At 45.4% G+C, this 25,909-nt stretch overlaps 2 protein-coding genes and 1 long non-coding RNA gene across 7 annotated transcripts in view; 1 reads left to right on the forward strand and 2 right to left on the reverse strand.

Annotated features, from left to right (window-relative positions):
• Positions 1 to 289: 289 nt before the first annotated feature.
• On the reverse strand, positions 290 to 10,485 carry LOC148644591 (uncharacterized). Of its 3 annotated transcripts, none has more exons than XR_015928717.1 (4): positions 10,038 to 10,485; positions 1,666 to 1,796; positions 1,007 to 1,058; positions 290 to 540 (listed from the first exon to the last, which is right to left on the reverse strand). It is a non-coding gene; the product is annotated as an uncharacterized LOC148644591 (long non-coding RNA). The 3 variants fall into 3 exon arrangements; XR_015928718.1 differs by lacking the exon at positions 10,038 to 10,485 and adding an exon at positions 8,716 to 8,855; XR_015928716.1 differs by lacking the exon at positions 10,038 to 10,485 and adding an exon at positions 3,952 to 6,931.
• On the forward strand, positions 9,335 to 20,167 carry dpep2 (dipeptidase 2). The gene is made up of 11 exons (XM_088614082.1): positions 9,335 to 9,475; positions 10,482 to 10,645; positions 12,325 to 12,451; positions 13,129 to 13,258; positions 15,861 to 16,002; positions 16,565 to 16,634; positions 16,921 to 17,097; positions 17,763 to 17,847; positions 18,032 to 18,107; positions 18,333 to 18,468; positions 19,245 to 20,167. The coding sequence occupies exons 2-11, from the start codon at positions 10,485 to 10,487 to the stop codon at positions 19,428 to 19,430; spliced, it is 1,290 nt and encodes a 429-aa protein (XP_088470208.1). The 5' UTR covers positions 9,335 to 9,475; positions 10,482 to 10,484; the 3' UTR covers positions 19,431 to 20,167.
• Positions 20,141 to 25,909, reverse strand: part of slc12a4 (solute carrier family 12 member 4) — a 36,295-nt gene continuing 30,526 nt past the window's right edge. For all 3 annotated transcript variants that reach the window (XM_088614080.1, XM_088614079.1, XM_088614081.1), the window contains 7 exons: positions 25,475 to 25,670; positions 24,528 to 24,697; positions 24,219 to 24,350; positions 23,845 to 23,952; positions 23,352 to 23,539; positions 22,277 to 22,410; positions 20,141 to 21,347 (listed from right to left, as the gene is read on the reverse strand). In XM_088614080.1, coding sequence (XP_088470206.1) covers positions 21,256 to 21,347; positions 22,277 to 22,410; positions 23,352 to 23,539; positions 23,845 to 23,952; positions 24,219 to 24,350; positions 24,528 to 24,697; positions 25,475 to 25,670 — 1,020 coding nt within the window. In that variant the 3' untranslated portion in view covers positions 20,141 to 21,255. The remainder of the gene's footprint in view (positions 21,348 to 22,276; positions 22,411 to 23,351; positions 23,540 to 23,844; positions 23,953 to 24,218; positions 24,351 to 24,527; positions 24,698 to 25,474; positions 25,671 to 25,909) is intronic.

The following is a 25,909-nucleotide window of genomic DNA, read 5'->3' on the forward strand; positions in this document are numbered from 1 at the left end:
GGACCCAGGCCATCACCAGCCCGCCTTCCTCTCCCGCTGGGAGTGAGGGGGCTTGGCTAGAGCTATCCTCAGTTCTCCTCCCCCCGGGGCTGTACCTGCGCTCACTGCTAGGGACCCTAACCCCCCCAGAGACTATCTAAAAAGGCGGGAAAATTTGGAGACACTAAAAAAGGGGGTAGCCCCCGCAATTTTCAAGTCAAAATGCGACAGGGTGCCCCCTTGCGGCTCGTGGCGCAAAGTGCAAAACAACCCTTCGCATGATTTGAAAAAATACAAGACAATGCAGGAAATAAAATCAAGAGCTTTTATTGCAGAATGCACAGCACATACAGTAGCAGCAGTCAACAAGAAACAAGCTGGTCAAGAACTTAACTACATTAAGGTCAAGATACATCATTGAGTCGAAAACATTACAGATCAAGCCGCTGGTTTCAAAAATGAACTTGAAGGAGAAGCACACTTGTCAAGAATAACTTGCCAAAGCACGACGAGTTGCTGGAGAGGAGATCGCCGGAGCGCTGAGGATCAGGAGCCGCAGAACTGAAGGCAAAAGAAAAAGGATCAAATTAACAAGATATCGGATTTGCTGAATCGATTCACTTGACGTTCTGAAGTCTATTAACGTTTTTAAATAAGCTGCCTGAATAAAGAAATATAAAAACACGCTCAAATTCAATAAACCAACAGGAAACTTCAGGAGAAATCACATATTAATCCCAGTTTCAATACCCCAGAATTTCGAAAATAGGTTCAGCCACGTAGAAATTCATCGTTAAAATGTGTTCGTGTTATCTCTTTACCCAATGGATTCAACAGGCGAATAAAAGAACCATAAAAGAACCAGCGCCTTCGAGTTTCTGTTCAACAAAAGCACAACGGAACGAAATATATAGTATGTATATATAGTTAGTATAAATTGTTCTGGTGTTAAAATGCTGGAAATACACATTTTCACTGTCGAGTTACACATTTAAATAGTACAATAGAAGGTAGGAATATAACTTACCTTGGAAACTATTTTCATAACTGGAGGCCCGTTCTTGAAATATTTTTGTCGCCTGGAGACGTAAAAAACAACAACAAACGAATTAGTTTATAATATATTTTTCAATATCTTATCATTTTGGAGTCACCATGTGAATAAAAGAACCAGCGCCTCAGAGTTTCTGTTCAACAAAAGCACAACGAAACGAAAATAAGTTAAATAGTTAGTATAAACCTGTTCTGGTGTTAAAATGCTGAAAATACACGTTTCCCTGTCGAGTTACAAAGATATACATAGTACAACGGAAAGTAGGAATATAACTGGCGGCCCGTTCTTGAAATCTTTTTTTAACTTGGAGAAGTAAAAAAACAACAACAAACGAGTTTACACAGCTGCTGACTTTATAAAGCAAATGTTTGAAGGTAAACTACAGCGTTTTATCGATAAAGGAAACAGACCTAGAGGAACCATATCTTAAAAAACGTACTAATTAAGACTTCGAGAGCACGCTCAAACGGACAGAACACACATTTCGGCGTCCTAAAACACAAATTAAACCGAAACAAATGCAATAACAAAAGCAGATACAAGAACACATTTTTGTCTAGCTTTTCTGAAAGTGACATTTGATTTTTTTTTGCACTTAAAACAAGAAAATTAGAAATAAAACGCACACGCACCTAACGCCGCAGAACCTCTCCCCGCCGCCATCTTGCCGGGCGCACCTGTGGAACAGGTGGACGGGGCGTGTCCGCTGAGGAAGGTCACTCTGGAGGCGGGCTCGGCTCCTGAATGACAGCTGTGGATTCCGCTACAAGGGTTCAACACGGATGTTACTGAAGATAAATAGAAACTTTAACTCACCGAATCATACATAAAGAATACAACCGCTAAGGATTTTCAGACACCCTGATACAGTGGCATTCCCCTGTGAAGCTGTCTGCCGGTATGGTTTAGCTTGCGGCCGGTTGATTGAATCAAGAGAAATGTGCTGCTGAGAGACCCCTGTCGCCCCTAGTTAGGACTGCACCTCTCTTGCACTGCTAGTGCCCTACCTGTCCTGCAGGTGTCTCAGTGGTATAAGGGGGCTGCTTTTTAGAATTCAGAACTATTCATTTACAAAGGACTTAAACCCCCCATCTTCCCCTGTTTTGAAGGGCCCCGAAAATGGAGCCCCCCAAAACGGCCGGCGTGGTAGAGAACAGCCACCTCCACAAACTCACCCCGCCAGCCCGAGAGCCGAACCCGGGGCTTGGATCTCAGACTGACGGGGAGGCTCGGGGCTCGTCTGTAACTCACGGCACTCAGCGGGAGTCGATCTGCTTTTCTAAACTTTAGACGTGTCCGATGGTTCAGCCCGCGGAGCCACCAGGCCGGCCATGGAAAACACCGGGCATGAGCATCTCTTATTCAGTCTAAAGCCAAGTCACGGTCCCGAGACGAGGCGGTTCCCCCTGTTTGCTCGCTTTTCGAGCAATAAAGCTTCTAAGACGCCTTTGTAAAGCGCTTTTCTAGCGTTTTGTGCATCTGGACATGACTTGTTTATCCTTTCGAATGACAGTGAAAAATAAAGCACCGACATTTGCAGTAGAGTTTGGGGAGCCTGTATATTATGTGTCAGACACGAAATCTGAGAGGTTAAAATGTGGATGTTTTTTATTTCTTTAAACAGAATGTTTGAAATTATTCTAAAGACAACTTTTTAAAGAAAAGAACTACAAGAACGATTAAATCTAAATGTTTTATACCCCAGCTGGAGTCTGTACAGAGTATCCCTTTAATTCCTATATATCAGTAGGTGTCACGATATGATGTATTTTCATGGGCGTTTGACAAGGTTCCAATAATCCTTCAGATTAAAGATCTACATTTTTAATCACATAATAGTGATAAGGATGTCATAACAATCATGCGAGCATCACATCGCTCCTTATCATTACTATTAGATAAGCTATTTTTTAATATACTGTTAAATAAAGCAGTGTGCGACAGGTATTTAGGAGCATTATGTTTATTCAAAATTGTCATCTCTAAGAGAGAGATGTACATTAATTCATTAATCGTGTTATACACTGTATACACAGGTTATACAGTAAAAAGTCTTGAGGAACCACCGTCCATGAGTGACGTACAGTAATCACAGGTGAGACTATCAACCGCTAACAGTTTAATTGTTACTGCTTGATCTTCAAATTTAGAAGACGGGAAGTCTGAAACACTGTGGCGCAAGTTTGACGCTGATTCGTAACCTTTTACTGTTCGTGATCTGAATCCCTGGGGATGAATAAAGAATTTTGAATTCAAATGAATTGGAAACAAATCGTAAATGTTCAACTTGAGTTTCAATAAGTTTACTCCATCAATACAAAACGTATTTTTTTAAGGCAAAGACATTTAAAAAAACTTAGATATATGTTACTTTTTGGGGTGGGAACATAAAAATATTTTCAAATATATCCGAGGTCTGCATGTGTGAGACAGCAAGAGTTTCAAATGTGGTTTTACATATGTGTTGGGGCATTAATTTGGTACATAGTGCCCCTTAAAAACAATTTCCTGGTTCTTTTTCACGATTCCGAATTTACTTTGCATAAAATAGGTAAATAACGATCTTGTAATACAGGAAGTTAACTAAGTCTAGTATTTTTAAATACTAGAAAGACGGGTCGAATCTTTAAACGTCGCTTGATTTAAAATGGAAACAATGAGAAACTGATTACTTCTTCAGATTTAGAAAATATTGACACATCTACAAAGTATTAAGACGTGCTAGTTAAATATTTTTCAAGAACATGCGACTGTTTGCTAATGTTCGCCTTTTAAGGCTAAACCCGCAACTCTTGTGATTACTGTATGATGCTGGAGACGAACGTAATTTTCCTGTTCACACAAAAGCAGAGAATTTGAGTTGCAAAATCAACTGCCCCCCACCGGGCAAACAAAGAAACAAAATCGCAGACACTTACCCTCGCATCCGGTAACGGAGTGCTTGAATTTCCCAGACGGGATTAGTAGTCGTACATGGTTGCTTGACTACCCGAAAGAGAGGGCGCTAAAATCTCGGGTACGAAAGCAGCCGGGAAGCTGCTCTCATCAGCACAAACCGGCACAAACGCAGCAGTAACGAATCTGACCGGTTCGGTTCTCCTGCGCCGTATTAGGGGGCAGAGTGACGTCACACCACCGAAGAAATAAGGCGTTATATCTCCGGGATAAAAGCGGCACAAACGTTACTTTCAACACGACAGAGCGGCACAAACGCAGCGCTACCGTGTGCAGTGGGTTTAATCGGTTGTGCCGTTTGTATGGGGGCAGGTTCACGGAGCTAAATTGTTTTCATAATTGGCCAATCTCAGTTCAGCATTTTTTTCTTGTTATGAGAAAATCTGCTCTTTTTTATAATAAAACTTAAAATTGCATTGGGCGTTTTTAATATATCTTTTTAAAATTCTTTTTGATACCCTGCTTTTCCAAAGCCCAAGGCTGCCAGAACCGCTGTCCCCAGAGGCTGGAAGGAATCCCCTCTTGTCTTCTGAGTTACTGATGCAGCCTCGCATTGTCAAGGGCCAGGAAGTGTGAATGTTATTTGCAGTCTCTCAGTCAGTCCTAAACTTTGTGGAGAGAAACAGCTGAGCCGTTTTTCCGATAGGCAGGTAGTTTAACTGGATACCCAGTTCCCTTCCTCCTTGGGAACACAAGGGGTCTGTGCCCTGTTAGCATCAGCCCTGTGCTCAAAATGCTCAAGTTTAATAACCTGTGGTCATTTTCTTCCCTAAAGATGGAGGGCTGATGACTGCTATATCAAATTTGATATGTCTAAAATCGTTTGAAATAAGCCTGGTCATTTTGGGTGTGGAAAGTAGCATCAGGGAGGCACAGATCCGAACAAAGTCCTTACTGTGCTGGGGACCGGAAATATTTTTAACCAAAATTCTGGGAAGAGGACACCCGGACCCCTGGCACTTCTGCTCAAGTGGTTTAGGTTTCTTACCACTTTTCCCAGGTGGCTTCATATTCTGCAGCGACGCACTCGAGAACATAAAGGTTACAAGTGAAACGAGGCCAGTGGGCTTGTCAAGCCCAATTTTTAGTTCTCAGTAAATTGACCACAGGATCTCATCCAGCTGTGTCTGGACAGAAGCTTGAGCATCTGTTTCAACAGCAGGGCTGCTGGGCAGCTTGTTCCTGATTCCCACAACCCTGCAGTAAAGAAGTGGCTCCGGGTTTCGGTGCAGAACTGTGCCCTTCGTTGCTGACCACCAGCCTGTTTGATTCCTCTGATCCTTTATGGTTCTGCAGGGTCTGCCTCCCCCCCACTCCTTTTCAGGGCCTGCCCCTTCGCCCGGTGCGGGTTCCAGGCTTCGTGCTGTCTCCGACATCCAGCCACCCTGCCGCTGGCCCTCTGCTTGCTTCGTTCCTGTCCTTCACTCCCCGTCTCATCTCTCCTGCACCCCACATTCTCCAGGGATCGCACACGAGCCAAAGCCCCCTCCTCCTCAGGATGTCCTCGTCCTGACCCTCCTGACCGGCTCCACTCTGTTTCGGAAGGCGGTTCGTTCGGAGCCGGATCTGTCCTCCCTTCTCGGCTGCTCTCTTCAGAGCGGACTCGCCCCCAGAACAGTGGGCTGCTGCCCCATGTCTCTCTCTCCCTCTCTCTCCAGGCCGTGCCACCCTTCAGGTGGTCCCGTCAGGCCCGTGATCTCCGGCTGGTCCCGTTTGCCCATCTAGGGAAGGAATTAGCAGACGGTTCTCGATCGTCCCCTTTTCTGTTCCTCCTTTTGTCTGACTTCAGGACTGCTCTGCTAAGTGTCAACAGCCTCATAAATTCTCCTGCTCCTCTGTTTTAACAGGGGTGAACAGCCCCTTTCCCAGCTGTGGTTCTTCTCTGATGTGTGCATCTATTTGTCTCAGTTTCCCCAAGCCCAGTGCTTCTCTACCCTGGGAGAAACGTGACTGCATTAACACATATTTTGCCTACCTTGAATCGGGTTGCAATTGCTACCCCTTCTTATTCCCTTGTTAGTCATGTCTCTCCCTTTCCTGCAAAGTGGAAAACAAGCCATTGCAATTGTTCCCTCTCTGGTGGAGTTTGATCACTGTTCTCCTCCTTTCATGACCCAGAAACCTTCAATGGCTCCTGGGGAAAGGGCTATTGCAATTTGTTTTGATTGGGAGGGAAGGGTTAAGAGTTTCATGCAGGTAGTGCAGTCACAGGGTTTAACTGGACTGTGTGGAATAAATGAATAACTAACGTGAGAAAGAATAAAGGAAAAACTGTGAGAAGCCAGATAGCAAGAATCAGGTATCAAAACATTATTCAGAGACTGAGGTCAGAGAGAATTATTGAATTATTACTGACTATTACCTCATTCTCTTATCTACCCTGAGAGAAATGTCATTTTTCTGGAATATAAATGGCTGAAAACGTGCATTCTGTAGCTCTCCCCTGCTGCAGTGGCTGCAACGTTTTGTTTAATGTTTAGGTTTGGCAACAATTCTCCTGGGGTTTAAGCTCTTTGATAGGAGCATGGAGGGCGAAGGCCAGTTGATTTGTCTCTCAAACAGTAAATCAGATCTGTACTCCTCTTCCCCTGAGAGTCCACTGCAGAATTCAGAAATCCGTCTTCATATTTTCCTTGAAGATCCCTGTCGTTCATATGATCAGGGCATTCATCTCCTGTTGGAATTTTATTAAGGTGCTTCTATCTTTCCATTGCAATCTGTGATCAGTTCATCTGCTTCAGAAACTGAGCAGTACAGAGTTCTGCACTGGCATTATGTACGCCCACCTTGTTCTAAGGGGGTTTGGATGACCTTGGCCATGAGCTTAGGTCATTCCTGTTACGATCCCTGCCTCTTGGCAACGAAAGAGGCAGAAGAAGGTGTAGCCTTAGTTCATTAGTCCACCTATCAGTGTACGCTTTCACCACCACACCTCTGTCTCATCTGGTATTCAAGCACTAGTCTTTCCCTACCCCCTCACTCAGTATTGGTTTTCCTTTCGAGCTACTTAGTTGCGCTACGCCTTCTACCTCCTCGTACTGTTCTGGTTCCGACTTTGGTTTATCCCCTTTTACTACGTCTTTTGGATTACAGCTCGGCTTCGGTTGCTTTCTCCTAGTTTGGTTCTCTGGCTTCCCCTGGACTCTCGGCTCTCTCCTTCGTCTACGGTTTTGGATTACGGTCTGGCATTGGCTACTCTCTCCCTGTTTGGATCACTGGCTTCCCCTGGACTCTCGGCTCTCTCCTTCGGCTACGGTATTTGGATCATGACTTGTCTCTATCGGCTCCCGCAAGTGGGTTCACTACTTGGTTTCGGTTTCACTGGCTGAATCCGTAACAATTCCCTCACCCAAGCAGGTTGCAACAAAAATTAAATTTGATTTAATACCTTTCACATCTCAATCAGAACTGTGTAAGCTGTTCTATTTCAATTAAAAAAAATACAAGGTGAAGCTCTAGGACTGCAGTCACCATTCTGTTACTCTCGTAGAGCAGAAACAACCTTGCAGGACCTTGAGAGAATGTGGTCAGTATTCATGAATTGTAAAGGTAAGCATTTGAAGCTGGTGGAGATTTGTCAGGCTGCAGTGGTTGAAGAGATTTTGGGCATAGGCCTTTGGTTAAGCCTTGCCTCACCATTCTACATTATCCTGAGCTAACTGCTTGTAAACCATCAATGATCATCTAGCCACTCTCAGGTAACAGCTCAGAGCCTATCCTGTTAGTATCAGGCCCAAGGCAGGATCACAGCAATGTTGGGACACCAGGTCAGTGCTGGACACCCAAACAAAATATTGACACTTATTAACACATGTGGCTGGGGGAGAACATGCAGACTCCACACAGAAGGTGTTTCAGTCCAGAATCAAAAACTGGACCCTAGTACTGTGCAGCTGTATTGCTAATCCAGCAGCCATATCACCCTGCAACTCACAACTGGCAGCCCATTGAAGCTCAGCAGGTGTGAGCCAGGCCAGTACCTGGATGGGAGACCTCCTACATCTGCTGCTGGAAGAGGTATTAGTGGGGCCAGTAGGGGGTGCTCACAGACTGTGCTCTGTGTGGGTTCTAATGCCCCATTATAATGACACTATACGGTAAAAAGGCACCGTCCTTTGAATTAAACATAAAACCAAAGTCCTGATGGTCATTAACAAATCCCAGGGTGTTTCTGGAAAAGAGTAGGGGTGTAACCCCGGCATCCCGGCCAAATTTCCCATTGACCCTTACCAGTCATGGCCTCCTAATAATCCCTATCTATGAATTGGCTTCATTACTCTGCTTTCCTCCCCACTGAGAGATGGTGTGTGGGGAGCTTTCTGGCACACTATGGCTGCCGTCGCATCATCCAGGTGGGGTTGCACATTTGTGGTGGTGGAGGAGAGTCCCCATTACCTGTAAAGTGCTTTGATTGGTGTGTCCAAAAGCACTATATAAGTGTAAGCAATTATTATTAATCTCCATACCACTGTTATGGTGATATATGGCGTTCAGCAATGACTTGGCTAAATAACTCATACCTCTACTATTTCTTAATTCCCTGTTCAAGTTCATTGTCATATGTACCCAAATGCAATGAAATGCTTACTAGCATTTCCTCACATGACAGATGACATAACATCGACATAGAAAATGACATATGACACCACTATTCTTAGAGACAGGAACATGGCAGCAGCTATAATTTTACCCGGCATATAGATTCAATTAAATTCAATTCAAAATACCTTATTCAGTTCAGGTTTAGGCTTAGGCTTTCATACTCCTAAATCTTCTGCCGGAAGGAAGAAAAGAGAAGAGTACATCCCCAGGGTGTCAGTCTTGGGTTACACTGTTCGCCGTTCTGAGGCAACGTGTGCTGAAGATGGCCTGGATGGAAGGGAGTTCTGTACCAGTAAAGGTCTCAGCTGTCTCCACCAGCTTGGGTGGCTTTTACGGTCATGAGCTGAGCAATTGCCAAACCAAACTGTTACGCACCCAGTGAGAATTGCTGCTATAGTGCATCTGTAGAAAGATGTGAGTGGTATGGGATGACTGTGCTCTTGTGATTACTTCATCTGTGTGAAGGGACCAGGTCAGACTGTTAGTAAGTGAATTCCCAGAAACCTGAACAATAAACAAGACTGTTAAAAACGTAATAGGTTTTAGAAATAAAAGAGAAAGCGAGGAGATCGTTCGATTTGGAGGTTATCAACATTTTTTGATCAGTCAATGTTTGTTTACTGCCCGCCAGGGGGCGGCAAAAGCGAAAGAACAAGATCGCTGTGGTTGAAAAGCGACTAAATGCGCTGCTGTACTGCGACTGTGCCCCGGGAGCTCAGGCCTTCTCACGTTAACAGTGGAGCTGTAAAATAAGTTTTTCCAGACCGGGTCTTATCGCGTCGTGGGTGGAGACTGCTGAAATGTTCATGCAGCCGAGAAGTTGCCTTTCCGCAGCGACCGTGAGATACGCCGGATTAGAACGGAGCTCCATCGTTTATAAACAAGGTATCAGCAGTACTGCGCTCTGTAATTACTAATTTTCTAGGATGTTTGAATGACGTGACTTTTGCCAAGCTAAAGTGCAGATTTGTTGGGGGATAAAAGACAGTTTTAAGTTTTCTTTTTATATTTTTCATAGGAGTCTCAATTTTACTTAATTTAATGTCTTTATATACATTTGACAGCTGTTACATATACAGTATATAAAAAGCTTTTATGCATACGACAACGTAGAATTCGTTAATCAAAATGAAGAATTAAAATAATTAGTATTTTCAGTAGATCAGTGAACGGATTGATAAATTGAGTTCCTATGAACTCCTAAAATTCTATGAAGAAAACCTTATTACTAGCCTTGATGAAGTGTGATAGGTGTTCGTGTTGTATTCCGCTGTTATTTCTGCTGTGTATTCCGTGCAAAATATTCTTGGACGTTGTTTTCGTAAAGCGTTCGAGACTCTGAAGAGTGTGTCTGAGGGTGGTCCTCATCCAATATCTTTTCTGTGGGTGTTTCTGGAGTGCTGAGGATCTATAAGGGAGCCATGAAACTCTCGTGGGTTAAACTCACCGTTGACGCGGCTACTGAACACGGGTTCCAGCCGTCTCGAGGGCATGCAGGCGCCTAGGACTGTTAGAAAAGCAACCAGAAAGAAAGCATATCAGTTCCCCAATATATGTTTATAATCCATCTTGAACGAATCTGTACGGTTAATAATGACTGGAGCTGACGGAGTCCACCCCTATCTTGTGAGATAATGGGACCAGTGGACTGCTGCCTTGTGTTGTGGTTCTGTTCATTTCCTTCCCACTAGGGCTGGCCCAGGAGAGATCTCAACACACAGCATGATTCATCTCTTTTTTCTCAGGAGGCATTGTCTTAGCCCTTCCAATGGTGCACAGCGCGCTTTGAACAGAAGCCCCGCTGTCACTCATGTTGTTCTCTAGCAGGCAGAGTGATTCCTAACGGCTTCGCACGGCCCTCTTGGCTAACTTCCGACTTCATTTTTTGAAGGATATGATCTTCCGGCCATCCTCCCGGTCTGTGTATGTGGCTCCCCGTCGCTGGCAAATTCCTGTGATGCTGCTGTTTCTTATTCTGGTCTGCACAGTGTCTTCAGAAACCAGCCTTCGACAGAAGTCCCTGGACCTCATGTCTCGGAAACGTCTCATTGACGGGCAAGTGTTTGTGGATCACTCTTATTTTTTTACCAGGCTATCTCATCTAATGGGTACTTTTTTTTCAAATAAGTATGTATGTTAGGTTTTATTTCTGAATCACATAAAACAAAATGAACTTTTAATTATGTTCTAGGTTCCAGTAGAGGATAAGTGCAAGACGTGTTGTTTTTTGCTTTATTCAGCAGTACTGCTCATGTATGTTTTCTTCCGAATGCTGTCCTGTGCGTGTCTCTGTTATTTGTCTGCGTGCATGCACACTTCCGTACATGCATCAGTAATATGAGAAGGTGCAGGTGAGATTTTCTTCTGCACATCTTCTTGTGCACAACAACTTCACAGCGCTTGATGAGGATTCTGATCGAAACAGACTGGTGGTGACACAGTGCCCCCACCAACAAGGGAGCCTCAGTCTTCCATGTGTTTATAAATTCAAAACAAATATTCAGACAAAGTTAACACGTGTCCATCAAAAGGGGACAGAACAAAGAGCAGCCTAATTAAGCATAAACCCAAAAAAAATCACAGTAGTTTACAGATGTAATTTCCTCTTTACTTATGGAAAACAAGACCCTTGCTGTTCCAGTTCTCGAAGACATTACGTAAAAGAATAATTGTTTTATAAACAGCCCAGGGCATAAGGAAGGCACGACTTACTCCAGCACATCTGTAATTGACATTAAAGATATTTCTTGAGGTTTCTGTGCTGTGTAAATCTGGGGCAAAATATTCGAAAACACTAACATGTTCATCATTCTAAACCAGGTTTGTCCAATGCTGGTCCTGGAGGATCACTGTATCTATGGATTTTCTTACCAGCTCAGCTCTTAATGAGCTTAATCAACACCATACTGCCTTCATTAATCCAACTTAACAGCTTTTACCACGTCTTTAAGATGTTGCTACTTTAACGAGACCTAGACAACCTGCAAAAACATCAGCCCACCAGGAGCAAGATTGGAGACCCCAATTCCAGACCCTGGGAAGAAGCAAAGCGCAATACAGAAAACACAGTGTTAGGATATATACTTAGGTGTTGATTTTAAATCAGGGGACGTCATGTTAAGATTGTACAGTGCACTAGGCAGAGCTCATTTAGAACATTGTGTACACTCTCATAATTATGTTGCAAAAATGATATGGCTGTTTTGGAGTCTGTCCAGAGCCACTACTTAACATTCCCAGGCTTAAAGGAATGCCCTACTCTGGCATGCGATAAGACCTGTATTACTTTAGTCTTGGACAGATCCAAGAATTAAAAATCCTTTAAAAGCACTGAGCCAGCAGACTTATCTATCATCCACAGTGAAACACGAACCAGAGGACACAGATAGAAACTATGGGAGAGAGGTTTTAAAGCTAAGAGTAGCAGGGCACCCATTTATGCAAAGGGTTGTAGGAGTATGGAACAAGCTACCGTACCATGTTATTTTAAAACCGATACCTCTGTGTCATTGAAGAAATAAATGTTTGGAAGAGCATTCAATGAACAGGCTAGATGGGAAGAATGACCATCTTGTGTTGGTGCTGTTTCTCGTGTTTTTTAAATTCAGAGGCCTTCTGTATGTTTGTGCCACTCTTGTCTGCAATCCCTGTGCAGTAACCCCAGGCAAGCGGTGTCTTTCTGTGGAGTCCTGCTTTCACCTCACATTTTGTACTTCCTCCCCTGCTTTCCGTAGGCACAACGATCTTGCGCTGCAGTTAAGAATTTTTTATGACAACCAACTCAGCAAAACCGACCTGCATCATGTTAACCAGACTGCTACAGACATACATCGGATGAACCTTGGTCATATTGGAGCACAGGTAACCAATCAGCTTCCCCAAACTTGCTGAAGGTTAAGTACAGGACTTGTGCATCTCCTTCAGTAATAGTTACCACACAAGCAGTTTTGCAAACAAGGCTGAACTATTTCAGTCAGTTTACCAGTCTCCTGACTGCTGTATCATGTCTATGTTGACAAACCGTTGGACTGTTCCATTGTGGTGCAGAAACTGGAAGGGTAAAAGGCTGAGAAAAATAAAGCAGGCTGCTTAATGCCATCAAACAGAGTTACAAAATGTATTTTTTATTTAGCTAATCTGTATCTAACAAAGCGTTAAAATGCAGATCTTCATTGAAATCCAGCAGGTTACATTCCAGGCAGTATATCTGAAGGAGGGCAGTTGTAAAACTCAGATAGTAATACAGGGTTGAAACCAATTACAAATCTCATCGGAGCCTTAAAGAACTGGAGGCAAATTTTACAAACATGCACCAGATCAATTGGCCTGTGATTAAGAGCTCAGCTGGTGCAAAACCCAAACGACACAGTGCTCTTCCAGGGAGCCAGGTGATGTTGTGACAGGTGGCTCATGAAAGGCAGCAGAGACACGACCCCAGACATGACCTTTAGGGTGTCCTCAGTTCTGAGCTCTGTAGGGGTCAGGTCTTGATCAGCTGGTCTATAAGCCCCAGCGTCTCACCTGCGCGCTGTTGACAGGTGTTCTCGGCCTACGTGATGTGCACGGCACAGGGGAAGGATGCAGTCAGGCTGACGCTGGAGCAGATCGACGTCATTCGGCGCCTGTGCAGCGAGTACGAGGAGCTGGAGCTGGTCACCTCCTCCGCAGGTGAAGAGCCACGCTGGTCCACTTCAGTCACGCGGCTTGACTTGGCGTCTGCAGTCTCGTCAAGCTTTCCTCACAGCCGAACTGCTTCACTGGTCTAGTTGTTGGCGTAACTGGATCCATTTAACATTTTCATTTAAAGGGGCTGAGAATCTCTGCTGAAGGATTGCCCTTTATCACTGCTGTTGTAGACAGTGCTGGCTTACTGGACTGGAGCCAAGCACATGGGCCGGACCACTCAGGACCACTCGGACCAACTAGGATATGATAGCTGGATCAGGAATGTGTTTCCCTCTGCACAAGTTCTGCTGTGCTCTTCTGAAATTGCTTAGGTGATCCACGCTGTCTAAAGATGATTTATTTCTTTTTTTCCGCTTAATTTGGAGATTTCAGTCCCTGCGATATGCAAATACGGAGGTCGGGGCGGGGCAATAACTGCAGTAACAGCACAGAGCTGCAGTATCATCTGTTGAGATGATCTTCTTTAAAGAAGGCATACCTTCTTTAACATCACGTAGGCCGTAGTCCACATGACTACTCATGTCTGCGCTAGATGATTCATATTTAAAAGAGCCCCACTGTCTGTTCAATGAGGTTCTTCCTAACTGCCTCTTCAGAAGAAAGGGCTGAAACCCAGGCCCCAGGCACAGCTTAGTGTCTGTGTTGGGCATGTCTGATATCAGATCTGTGTTACGTGAACTTGCACACTCATTTCCTGCTGCAAAATTACTTTCCAAGGCTTTGCAGTTCTCTAGCAATTCCAGACAAAAAAATATATATTTCTGGATCTGCTGATTGCTGCTTCAGAAGATCAGTATTTTCTGCCCCACAGTGAGTGGGGCTCCCCACGTCCCAGTGGGAAAATGGGAAAGTCCTCCACCCCTGTGACCAAGCTGTCGTTTTAGATATGTCCACCATGGGTTGGAATGGTACTGACCCCGCACCAAGACATTTTAAGATTGGCGTGTTTGATTGCTGCACTTCACAGCACAAAGATGTGAGCAGTCAGCGTTAGTCTGTGCTCTCCCTCTCTGGAAACACCAGACTGGTCCTGAAGGCAGCCCCAGCGGTGCAGCTGGCCAAGAAAAACATTTAAAAAAAAACTTGCAGCAGGGAAATGAGATGAATGAGCCTGAACTAAAAAAATTGAAGCACAGCCCTATTCTTGCAAGCTGGGCTGAAGGGTGTGCACCTCTTGAACCAGACAGGGTTATGAACCCGTGACAGTGGGTTCATGCTGGAACTCCAGAGCTGTTTGTCAACCAGCTCTTTCCCGGAAAGCCACTGAACCATGTCATACAGAACATTTTTCCAAGAACTCTTTTCACTGGCAGCGGGGCAGCACACCAGTGCCTCTTTAAAACTACAGCTGTTGCGTTACACGGTGTAAATGAGGCGGTCTCATTTACGCGTGTAATAAAAGAGGGGCCAGGCAGGGTTTGTTCCAGCAGAATGTGTGATGCCCACAGCAGGGGTACAGGTTCAAGGCGGGACCCGAGCAGAGACACACCCTGCACTAAAGATTTAAGGTGAAAATAAGGTTTGTAGTAAATGTTAATAAGGCCACAAATAGGACTCTTCCAGCAAGACTCTGGGGAAAGAATAAAGGGGTAACATGGGTCAGAAAAGCTTCTTCCAGGAGGACTCTGAACAAAATAAACAGTAGTTTAGTTAGTAACCGTAACAGTAGTAGTAGTTAGCAGCAGAGCTGCTCTTCAGCCAGAGCTGGAGAGAAATAGTCAATCACCGATTTAAACTATAGCAGAAATGCTGCTCTTCTGGCTGGTAGCTGGGAATGTAAGCCACTGTCACTGCGGCCGACAAAGTGGTTTTCCAGCTGGTAAACATAAACATCCTTCAGCCAGGTGTTAGATTCAGCCTGGCTGGGGCAACCTGGCAGAGTTTGTCCTCAGACTGCTCCTGGTCATCACCGCCTCCTTGATCTGCGCTCCGTTTATCCTGTCTGGAGCAGGATGCGCAGCCGATCCCACTCCAGTGATTGCTGGTGTCCTGTCAAACCACCTGTGATCTGCGCACCGCCATCTTGGGGAGGGAGAAGCTTTGAGAAACAAAGATACAAGCCCCAGGAAAAGCCATGTCTTGCAAGGCACATCTCCATGTGGCATCTCAGATGCCAGGAGAAAGCCAGAAAAGCTTGGTATAAGTTGGCTTCTGGTGACTATTATGAAAGTCATAAGTTGATATCATGACTGTTTAAACTCGTTCCCTACAGTCAAAAAGTGAGGTTGCTCAAGGAATACAGTGAGAGTTGATTATGGGGTTAAAAAAATAAATTGAAATAAATCTCTAGTTAAAATTAAATGTTTATAATTTTATGGAATATGAAGACAATATGGCCAGGACTTCTGAGCTGTAATGGCTGCTGCTGCTACTTATGAAGAGCTTTGGGATGTTTTGGAAAAGAAAACCGAAGGATTTATTTATTATTGTAGCAATTTGAGCAGGGCCAGTAACAGATAGCAAGAGGGGAGCCTGTTTGTTTTTCCATGTTTGCTTCACCAATGACTCAGAGGCATCATCCACAACAGAGTAGCTTTCCCACATCGCTCTCCCAGTAGATCACCCTCCAAAGGTGCCGTTTCAGGCATCAGGAACACAGAGAAGATCGCCTGCCTGATCAGCATCGAAGGAGGACACTCGATCGACAGCAGCCTGGCGGCCTTGCGCATGTTCTACGAGCTGGGAGTTCGCTCCATGGCTCTGACCCACAACTGCAACACGCCTTGGTAAGCCAGCCCCTCACAACAGCCCTCCTGTCACCTGTAGCTCATGCTGCCACCAGGAAGAAGCCTGGCATACTCATGCCAGGAAGAACTCGGCTGGCACTGTAAAGATGGCAGCTGTGATACTGCAGCAGTGGAATATCATGGCATGCATTGCTAATACAAACACTGCGGGCTTCCTGCCAGCTGTTGGTCCACACCAAGACCAGCTGCAGTGTGCAGTCCCCCTGTTTCCAACAGTGTTATGCAAATTTGTATGTGTTTTTATTTGGATTCACTTGGCTTCCTGCTGTTGGTATGGGGACACCCTAGTAAGAAAAGACGTTTCCCCATTTCCTCTTCTATCCGGCAAGGTGTCCTACTATATTATCTTGGCTTTAAGAAAAGCACCCTGACCTCTTGCTTGCCTCAGGCCTGTAGGATAGCTCAGCCACAGACTGAAGGAAAGGTATGAGATATTACAGACACTGGCAGGTGTGTAGCATTCAACCCATCACGTTTCATAGTGTTGGAGTCCCCCGCGTTGTGGTGCTCATCAATCTCTTTTTATTTCTGATTTGTTTAGGGCAGAGTCATCCTCTAAGAAATACAGTCATTATCAGAGAACGAACAACAGCCTCACAGCCTTTGGGAAGGTAAGGTAAAGATGACACTTCTGTGATTTTGCAAAAGTGTGCAATACGCTTTTTTTATGAAATGGATATAAATTGGCTCCCCTCCCACTGTTGTTGGATCAGCACCTGTGGCAGGGCTCTTACTGATGATGATGATGATGATGCTGCTGCTGAACTAGAATCCAAAACCGGGTCATGACAGATGCACACTCCGGAAAAGTCACGGTTGCAGCGTGTGCCGAAGAAATAATGGGTGGTTTTAAAAGTCGACGCTGACGCACAGGTGCTACGTGTGCCTCTGCTGCAGGAGGTGGTGAAGGAGATGAACCGGCTGGGCATGCTGGTGGACTTGTCCCACAGCTCCTGGGAGACGGCCAGGGCGGTGCTGCTGGTGTCCCGGGCACCTGTCATCTTCAGCCACTCCTCTGCCTTCGCCCTCTGCAACAGCACCAGGAACCTGCCCGACGACCTGCTGCAGCTGGTGGTAAGCCATAAGGTGCTCAGGACAGCGGGGGGGGAGCTTGTTAAAACCCCCATCCTCACATCCTCCCAGGAGCCTGTGCAGGAGGGGCAGATGCATCCCCTGTTAAGCCAGGATCTTGTGCTCTTCAAAAGCCCATTAAAACAGAAGTCAGTGCAAGGAAAGTTGGTTTTCACTAATCGTGTCGTGGTATTGCATCTTTAAAGTCACCCACAGCATCAATTGCTCTATTTCTCTTTGAAAAGGAGAGTGGAGGCTACACTGCCTTTCTGCCCACAGGCTGGGGCAGGGACAGTGGGGCATGAAAAAGGTGCTCTGATAGCAGGGGTAACTTCAACGGGAGTGGTCCAGATCTCAACAATTCACACGCTTACGGCACAGTGTTTGGAGTATCAAATAATATCTTAAATAAACGAGTCCAGAGCTGTTGCTAATTAGGGTCTGTAGAGCAACCTATAATGGTCTAACTCTATGCTGTAAGAATTTAAAATAGTCACTGTAGATATCCCAAGTACAGTGAAACAATCATGCAGCCATGCAGTAGAGTTTTTATAAAAGGGAGGCAGCCTGACACGACAAGGGGTCCTTCTTTACTCCTGACACATCCGGAGCTTGTACGTGGTATCCCTCTAATGCGTGTTGGTTGTTAATTTTGTCTTCCTGATCAGAAAGAACGGCGAAGCCTGGTAATGGTGAACATGTACAGTGGCTTTGTGGCCTGTGGAAAGAGAGGCAACATCTCCATCGTAGCAGGTCAGAAATGTTGTCCGTACTGGGCTTGGTGTGAAAACAGGGGAGAAAACTCAGTTCTTCTGTCATTTTTTCCCCCATCTTTGCTCTCGTGGTTCTAACTGCTCTTTTGGAATTGTTTTTGAGCACTTTGCTGTGCAGTGCTCACCCACTTATCTTTGGCTTACCCCTGCCTTGTCTGTCGCAGATCATTTTGACCACATCAGGAAAGTGGCCGGCGTGGAAGTACTAGGAATTGGAGGAGACTACGATGGAGCACAGATGTATGTATAGACTTCTGGCTAAAGGCTGCACAAACAAATTCTAGCAGCACTGCGATGAAGTTGAGCAGTGTTGCGTTCGAAAACTCTTTTCGAATCTTATTTTTTAGGGATTGGAATAAAAACTAGTCATCTGTGCACAGGAAGAAAGTCCGGGCTTCAGCTGGAAGACAGACTCTTTTCTAATGCACATGCGTTAGGCCATTCAAGGGCTGCTTATCGTTTCAGGTTTCCTGTGGGTCTCGAGGATGTATCCAAATATCCCGCCCTGATCGAGGAGCTCCTGCGGAGAGGCTGGTCTGAGGAGGAGCTGTCCGGTGTCCTCCGGGACAACTTCCTGCGGGTGTTTGAGGAGGTGGAGCGAGTGAGTACTGATTTTAAGGAGAAAACAATGGCAGCCTCGTAGCGCAGGTTACTGGGACCTGATTAACTAAATCATTTCATACTTTTAATAATAATAATAATAATAATAATAATAATAATAATAATAATAACAACAACTCAAAGCTCTTAAATGTACTAACAATGTGACAGAGGAGCACCTTTCTACTGGACAAATATGAAAAGAGGAGCTCAAGGAGCAAATGTTTGGGATTAGCCTTGGGGCAACCTTGTTGTGAAAGGCGCTATATAAAAATAAATTGAATTGAATTATCAATAGTGTTTATGGGGCAGATCCTTCCCAGGTTTTGGGAAAAGAGTGAGCTCCTGACTAAGTTCCACACTAGGTTCGCTCAGTCTGGCCTCCCTAGTTTCCGCTTGATCCTGCCAGCGGAGCCATTTTTCACATCTCCCCCCGATCTGCTGTCACCCAGGTGTGGGCTGTACGTCAGAGATGGATGAAACAGACCCCCCCCATATAAAGCAACTTGCAGTCCTTCAAGATGAAGGATGCTGTATAAATATGAGGCATTATTACAAATGACAGTTATAACTAACAAGACATCTTACTACATTATATAGTTGTCCTCTATAAGATTAATTCAAGATTAAATAGTAACCTTATTTCAGATATCCAACAGATAAGGCTATGAAAAGTTGTATTGCACTGTTTTTTTTTCAAATACAGACCTCATTAAAAATGAGATGCAGTGGGACGTTTTTTTAAACAAAGCTCACAAGGGTCTCTTTGGTCTCCAGGTCCGGGACGCCAGTACGAAAGATCTGCCAGGCGAGACACAGGTCTCTCTCGCTGAAGCAGGGAATTCCTGTCGCTTGGTTCTGCAGCCACCTAAGTCAGAGCCATTAAGTAAAGGAGCACAGCCTCTCTCTCGGAGTTTTCTGCTCCCTGTCGTCTGCGGTGTGCTCTCTCTATCCATGGCATAACTCAACCAGTTTGTACTGAAAAACTTTGCCTCTTTGCATATGATTTCATATCCAGACCTTACCTCTGCGGAGTACTGCCTGAACATTTCATTTTTGTTCATTCCGAATATGGTTATTGCCTGTCACTCATTGTGCACCTGCAGGTGTGTTAACAGCTTAACAAAATAGCTTCCTCTTTGGACAGGAGAGTAAATATGACCAACCTGCTATCTAGTAGTGATCTTTATTTTCACTTTTAGCTACAGGTTTCAAAAATAGGTGCAGCCCTTAAATGACTAAGTTCTAAGTTGGGCTCAAAAGCTTTTGAACAGTAATAGCAGGATGCAATATTGAAGTGAATCCCTCAAATTTTTAGTGTCATGAATGTGATCCTAGGAATGTTGGTGCTTTTAGTCAGGAAATATTATTTTTAACTTATCTGAATAGACATATTTTGCACTTGTATGACATAGTAGTTTATTATTTGTAATTTAATTTTATACGTATTTTATATATGTAGCAATGTAGCCACGCTTCCCTTTTACTATACTTAAAGCTGAAACGTGAAGAATTTCCTGGCCAGGTCAGTGATCCAGTAAATCTGTACCAGCTGGAGCTGAAAGGTATTAAACCTGCTTTACTGGGGTGAAACACTTTGATGCTATCATATTACTGGGGTGAAACATCAAGCTGATGCTACCTTGTAGTCCATTAAAGATCACTGTAGTCCATTAAAGGAAAATAATGATGTTTTCACATTTTTTATTTGCTGTTATTCTGTGCGCCATTTACCGTATCTCTGAAAACGTCTGCCGATGGTAGATTTTACTTTATTCAAGGTTGGGAGGTGGTTGTGATCTGCATGGGTTTCAGGGTCGGTACATTGGAAATAGGAGCCAAAAAAAAAACGTGAAACAAAATGTTAAGAATTTGCAGATATAAAAGCTGTAGAAATAAAATGCCTTGATGCCTTGATAAAGCTTTGATGGGACCAATTATCTACTGCACCCACAGAGACTTCACGCCTCACAGCTGTCTTACCACATGCACTATTGTGCAAGCAATAATGTATGCACTCCAGCTGATCCACACTTACCCTACAGGCTCTTCCTGCTTTACCAACACCTGGTCTTTTATGTTATTTGGGAAGAACGTTCAGCTAATAAATAAGAAAATAAATAAGACCAATCAGAACTGACAATCTTGCACAAATGCCGATTTGATCAAGAATGATCCAGCTAATCATATCTATCTTGTTATGGGTACAAAAGGCAGACAGAACAAAGGCAGTGTCATCATCAACGCTGAAGGCCAGTTTGCTACTATGACACCTTAAAGCAAAGAGCTAATGCAGAGAGATCGCATCAAAACAACCTTTCCTGTAGTTGCTGCAATTCAGAAGGGCATTACTAGCTCATAAACTGAACTTCCTACTTGTATTACAAAAACTTTTAGAACAATCACACAAAAGTAAAAGTGTCTGTGCATCTCTTCCATGAAGAGGAAACGTCCTAAAATGTCCCCAGAATTTCTGCAATCTTTACTGCGATTGGAGCACCTCGTCAAGTTCTCCTGGTATCAAGATATGCATCTTGGAGAAAGGCAATGCAGTCCGGCAAAATCCAAAGCAAAAACGTTTTTTCCCATTTGGATATTGTCTTGAAATAAAAAGACATCTAAATCTTTGCTTTAAATAACAGAAAAAAAAGTTTGTAACAATTATAGACTACAAAGGTATATGGTAGATTTTCCATCCTCACTCGTGATAGAACGTGTTCAGTGATGCCTGACGGCGAAAAAGCAAAGTGGCTGTTCTGGGTTGCCCAGCTTACTAGCAGGAGTGACTTCATGAGTAAATGGTGATGACCTCTCTTCCTCCTCCTCGCACCAGCAGCACCCTCTCCAGACCTTCGGTCAGCACCTCCAGAAACTCCATATCTGCAGGCTGGTCAGGGAAGCACAACCACGACGCAGGATCCTGCACTACAGCTGGACTTAAAGCCACCAGCCCAGGTGAAGAATCACCCAGATGAGAACTTTTCACCCTCTGTATTCACAGCACATCTGGGAGACACTGTGAGCAGCATTAGGGATGGGAGATGTTCTGGGACACAACTGCTTGTTTTAAACTGCTTAAAAAGATTAATCCAGAATATGTACAAGCTTTTTCATGTGTACTTTATCGTACCTTAAATTTCCTTATTTGAACACATTTTGAGCACAGCTTACGTATTCTGTCAGCCTAGTCAGGCAAGCTCCTGGCAAAGAGCCCTTTTGTGCTGAAGTGTTTGCTCGATTACTGTATTTCTACTACTTAGAGATACTTTGAGTCTCCTTCATGGATCTGTCTGGTGACGGGTGGGCATGTGCACGCTAGCAGAAGGGTTTTTATTTCTTTGTATGCGCCCCCCAATTTAATAAATAAGACCCATGTATTCAGCACAGGAGGGCAGAGGATAGTGCATAGCTCCTTTCAGAATGCATGAGCTACCCATCGCTGTTTTGACAAGGCCAATGGCATCTACGCTAGTGTAGGCATCACCTGAGGGAATGACATCAGCTCCTAGCATCTGAAACACGACTCGCAGGTGCTTGGCCAAGTCACAGGGGTCACTGCAAGTCACAGCTACCCTAGACAGCTCAAGCCATCCCAGGTATCATCAGGACAGTTATGTCGGCCACGACTTGGGAAACCCTGCTCTCAGCTGGCTCTTGGGCCTGTCCAGAGTGAAAGTCATGAAGCAGGACTAGAGGACTCAACTTGCACTGAACGTGTGTCCTTAGTGGCTGAGCTGACCCACTTCTGTCTTGTGAAAAATCATGATCAGTAGCATGATGCCACTACCTCCCTGCAGCTTAAAGGATACAATTCTCATCGCCTTCCGAGTTCTTTGGTGGCCCGGGCATGTTTAGCAACACCAGCTTGGCATCATGAGACTTGTTCACAATCACTTCATTCAGCTTTACTGCTGTGTGCATTCTACGCACATTAGACTGGTCCCTATGGAAGAAAACCTTTCGTTACCAGAAAGCAACTTGGACAGCAAAAATTGAGCAAGGTCAGCACAAGGAGGAGAGAAAAGCAAGCCAGAGGGGCAAACTTACAGGTTTTCCCACTCTCTGCCAGTGAGCGCACACGGGGAGAGAGAGACACGGGGCACAAGTTAGAACAGGTAAAAAAACTAAATTACAGAGCTCCCAGCAGATTAAAATCATTTCTGTGAAACAGCTGGAGCAGATCATGGGGTAATGTGAATAAACAACTGCTGCCTACAAAAGGATTGATATGATTGACCCAAGACCAGAACTCTGTTTTACTGATCTGTGCAGAACATTATCTGAATAGTGACAAAGCTGTAAAAACATTCATAAAAGAACTGCTGCAGAAAAGAAGCAGCAGTATGCATAGAATGCATAATAAAAAACCTTAACCTTTTAACACGAACTCAAGTAAGATTGTAGGTTATCCACTTTATAAACTGTGTGCTGTTTAACACATTTACAAAGTGTTGCTTAAGTCTTTAACATGTATTTTATGTATGTTTTTCATTGAGAAGCACTTCAAGACCTCCTCTTAAATGCTCTCCAAGTGAACACAAACAGCTCCTTTTAAAAGCTCATTTTCACAAGAGTATGACTCTAAATACTGCTGCTGACCGATTCTGGGAAAAGCAGCAAAGGCATTCACAAAAACGAAGCATTCACATCCACCCACAGCATCAACGTTCTTCCAGTTACATTAACCCTGTATAAGCTATCTTGATAGGTTTTACCATGGATTCAAGACAGTAATAGAACAGGGGGTGTTTTTGATCATGCCAACATGGGTCACTTCCATTGGGCCATGCCTATATGGGCACCAGAATGAACAGCTCCCTCCCTCCCCCCCTCCATGTGGACCAGTGAGGATGTCAGGATGTGCCCCCCGTCTGCTGCGCTTACGGCTTGATGCTGATGAGCTCCCGGAAGTTCTCGGGCGCATTGTTTCTGCTGCGTCTCTCTGCGTCGTATTTGTCCTTGGTCCAGGTCATCTGGATCTTCTCCGCCACCGGCTCTGGCACCTCCTCCTCCTCGTCGGAATACAGGCTGCCCATGCGGATCACCGAGTTCCTGTCTTTCACCAGCTGGGCCTGCGTGGGGCAGTAGAGAGCCGACACGCTCAGCCGCCCCCCTTGGTTTTTCTGGTCCAAACACGCTCCCCTCACTATGTGTCTGGTTCAGCTTGTTTCACACTGGCAAACACATTAAACTTCACAAACGAATGCAAGTAATTCAAACAAAACCACAGAGGAGGCCGAAACATCAACTGCCAATTATTTTACGTCCATGCTGGGAAACGACCTGGACAGCTGGACAGCAGCTGCTGCTGGGTAATGTTCCCAGTGCTTACAGTACGCACCTCCTGCTGGGGAGCTGGGAAAGAACACACACTCACCTCTCGGTCCCTCTCTGCGCTGGACAGTCTCATCTGCCTCAGCATCTGAGACCTCTGCTCCATCATCAGGGTGCGCTCGTATGTGTAGGCAGAGATGTCGCTGTTGTGCTGAAATGCAGAGAAAATGAGAGAAACGTGTGAAAGGGACACAGAACGCCAGGAGCATACAAAAGCCATTCATATTCCTCACAATGCTCTTCAGGGAAGGAGAGTGAAGAATTAAAGACGTTTGAAACCCAACTTGATTGACGTTTTTATGCAGGTTAGTTTTCACAACAGAGAACAGTGGCCTAACTTGAAGCTGTAAGACGTGTGTTATAGTAGCCGGCAGCGACAAACGTTTATCTCAGCGGGGGCGGAGGGACTATGCTCACCATTTCCACCACCTCCACCTCTGCCTCCAGCCGGAGCTGGTAGAGGAAAGTGGCCAGGTCCTTCTTCATCTGAATGCTGTTGTCGTCCATCTGGGCCACAGTGAAGATGCGCATCTTGCACTTTCTCCAAACCTGGGAGAGGACATGGGAGGGGAGGAGGAGGAGGAAGAAGAAGAAAGCTCATGAAACCATAGCAGGGCTTGACGCTATTATCCGCTGGGATGGACTTTACAGAGTCTAGGATTGGGTTGTGTGTCACAGGGGCCCGAGTCCGGTCAAGAGGCCAGCATACGTCAGGGTCTCCCTCACCTTGTGCTGCTTGAGGAGGAAGGGCAGTAGCATGAGCATGCCTCCGTCATGGACAATCCACCACACGTCGATGTGCCCCTCGGTGAAGCGCTCGTGGTTGCCGGGGTAGAAGGACACGTTCTTGGGCACCATCAGTGCCAGATGGGCAGCGGTTGTGCAGCGAACCGTGTCTGTGGAGAGAGCAGCGGACAAGCATCATGATCCTGAGACGTGCTGGCCTGCAGGAGTCTGAGGGCGCGGGTTTGACTAGCTGCCCCCCTCCAATGAGCACCCCAGCGACTGTTACTCCACAGCCTCTCGCTCTTGACCTGACAGAAAATATTCCCGCTTTTGCTGTTGCCCTTTACACTACTAGGTATCACAAAACTGGCAAAAACCCTCTGCTGGTAAGGAAACACCCTTTGCGTTTACTTAATTTTTAAATCATGCATCATCTCTACGAGCCTAACAGTCAATAATAAAGGGAAAATATTTTAGGAAATGCCTTCAAGAAAACATCAGCATCCCTTCACGAACTCCTATGGCATATCTTGACTAAGTACAAATTACACAGCAGTTTTTAGGAGGTGTTGATAAGCCCACTTCCCCTTGTGCTTCTTTATCTCCTCTACACTATGATCCACTGAACAAGCTGGCTGCCCCAGATAAGAGCCCTACCCCTCTATACAGACATCACTCGCCACACCAGAAACCTATCTGTGGATTCCAGTCTCCTGCAGAGAGACCGATGACCCCACTAATGCATCTGGGCAAGGAACAGACGAATCCGCCCCATCGCACAGCTAAAAAACGCTCACGGGCAGGAAGTCTACTTCACTTTGAGATTTCCAGGTTGTTGGACTATCACTCTGATTTCCAGCACAGGTCGGCAATACCCTTGCTGGCCGGCTGACAGCACACAAGGTGCGACGAGCTCCTAAGTTGCCCGTCAGGCGCGGCGTGCTTACTGATGAAGGTCTTCCAGGCGCGGGGATCCTCGCTCTGCCTCCAGCCATAGGGCCAGCCCATGACCACGGCGTTGTGCTTCATGCCCCCCAGGCCGCAGGACTGGATCAGGTGGGCGATGCCGTCCCGGACCTTGGGGGCCACCACCACCTGGCAGAAGCCTTTCACCTTCTCGATCTCCATCATGTTCTTGATGGCCTGGCGGGGCAGAGGGACCGCGAAGAGGAGTGAGGAGAGGGGCCGGCGAGGAGCGAGAGCGAGCGAGGCCGGGGAAACGCACTGCGCAAACACGCCGTGACTGCACGCCCTGGAGCGCGCTGTACAAATAAGTTTCAGGATGTTTCACGTCCCTGGTACTGGCAATACAAACACTGCACATGTCAGATCAAGCAGTAGAGGCATGTGACTGGAACCCTGAATTCAATAAGATGAGCATG

The sequence above is a fragment of the Lepisosteus platostomus genome, chromosome 20, assembly GCF_059453375.1.
Source record: "Lepisosteus platostomus isolate fLepPlt1 chromosome 20, fLepPlt1.hap1, whole genome shotgun sequence".
In the NCBI taxonomy this organism is placed as follows: Eukaryota; Metazoa; Chordata; class Actinopteri; order Semionotiformes; family Lepisosteidae; genus Lepisosteus; species Lepisosteus platostomus.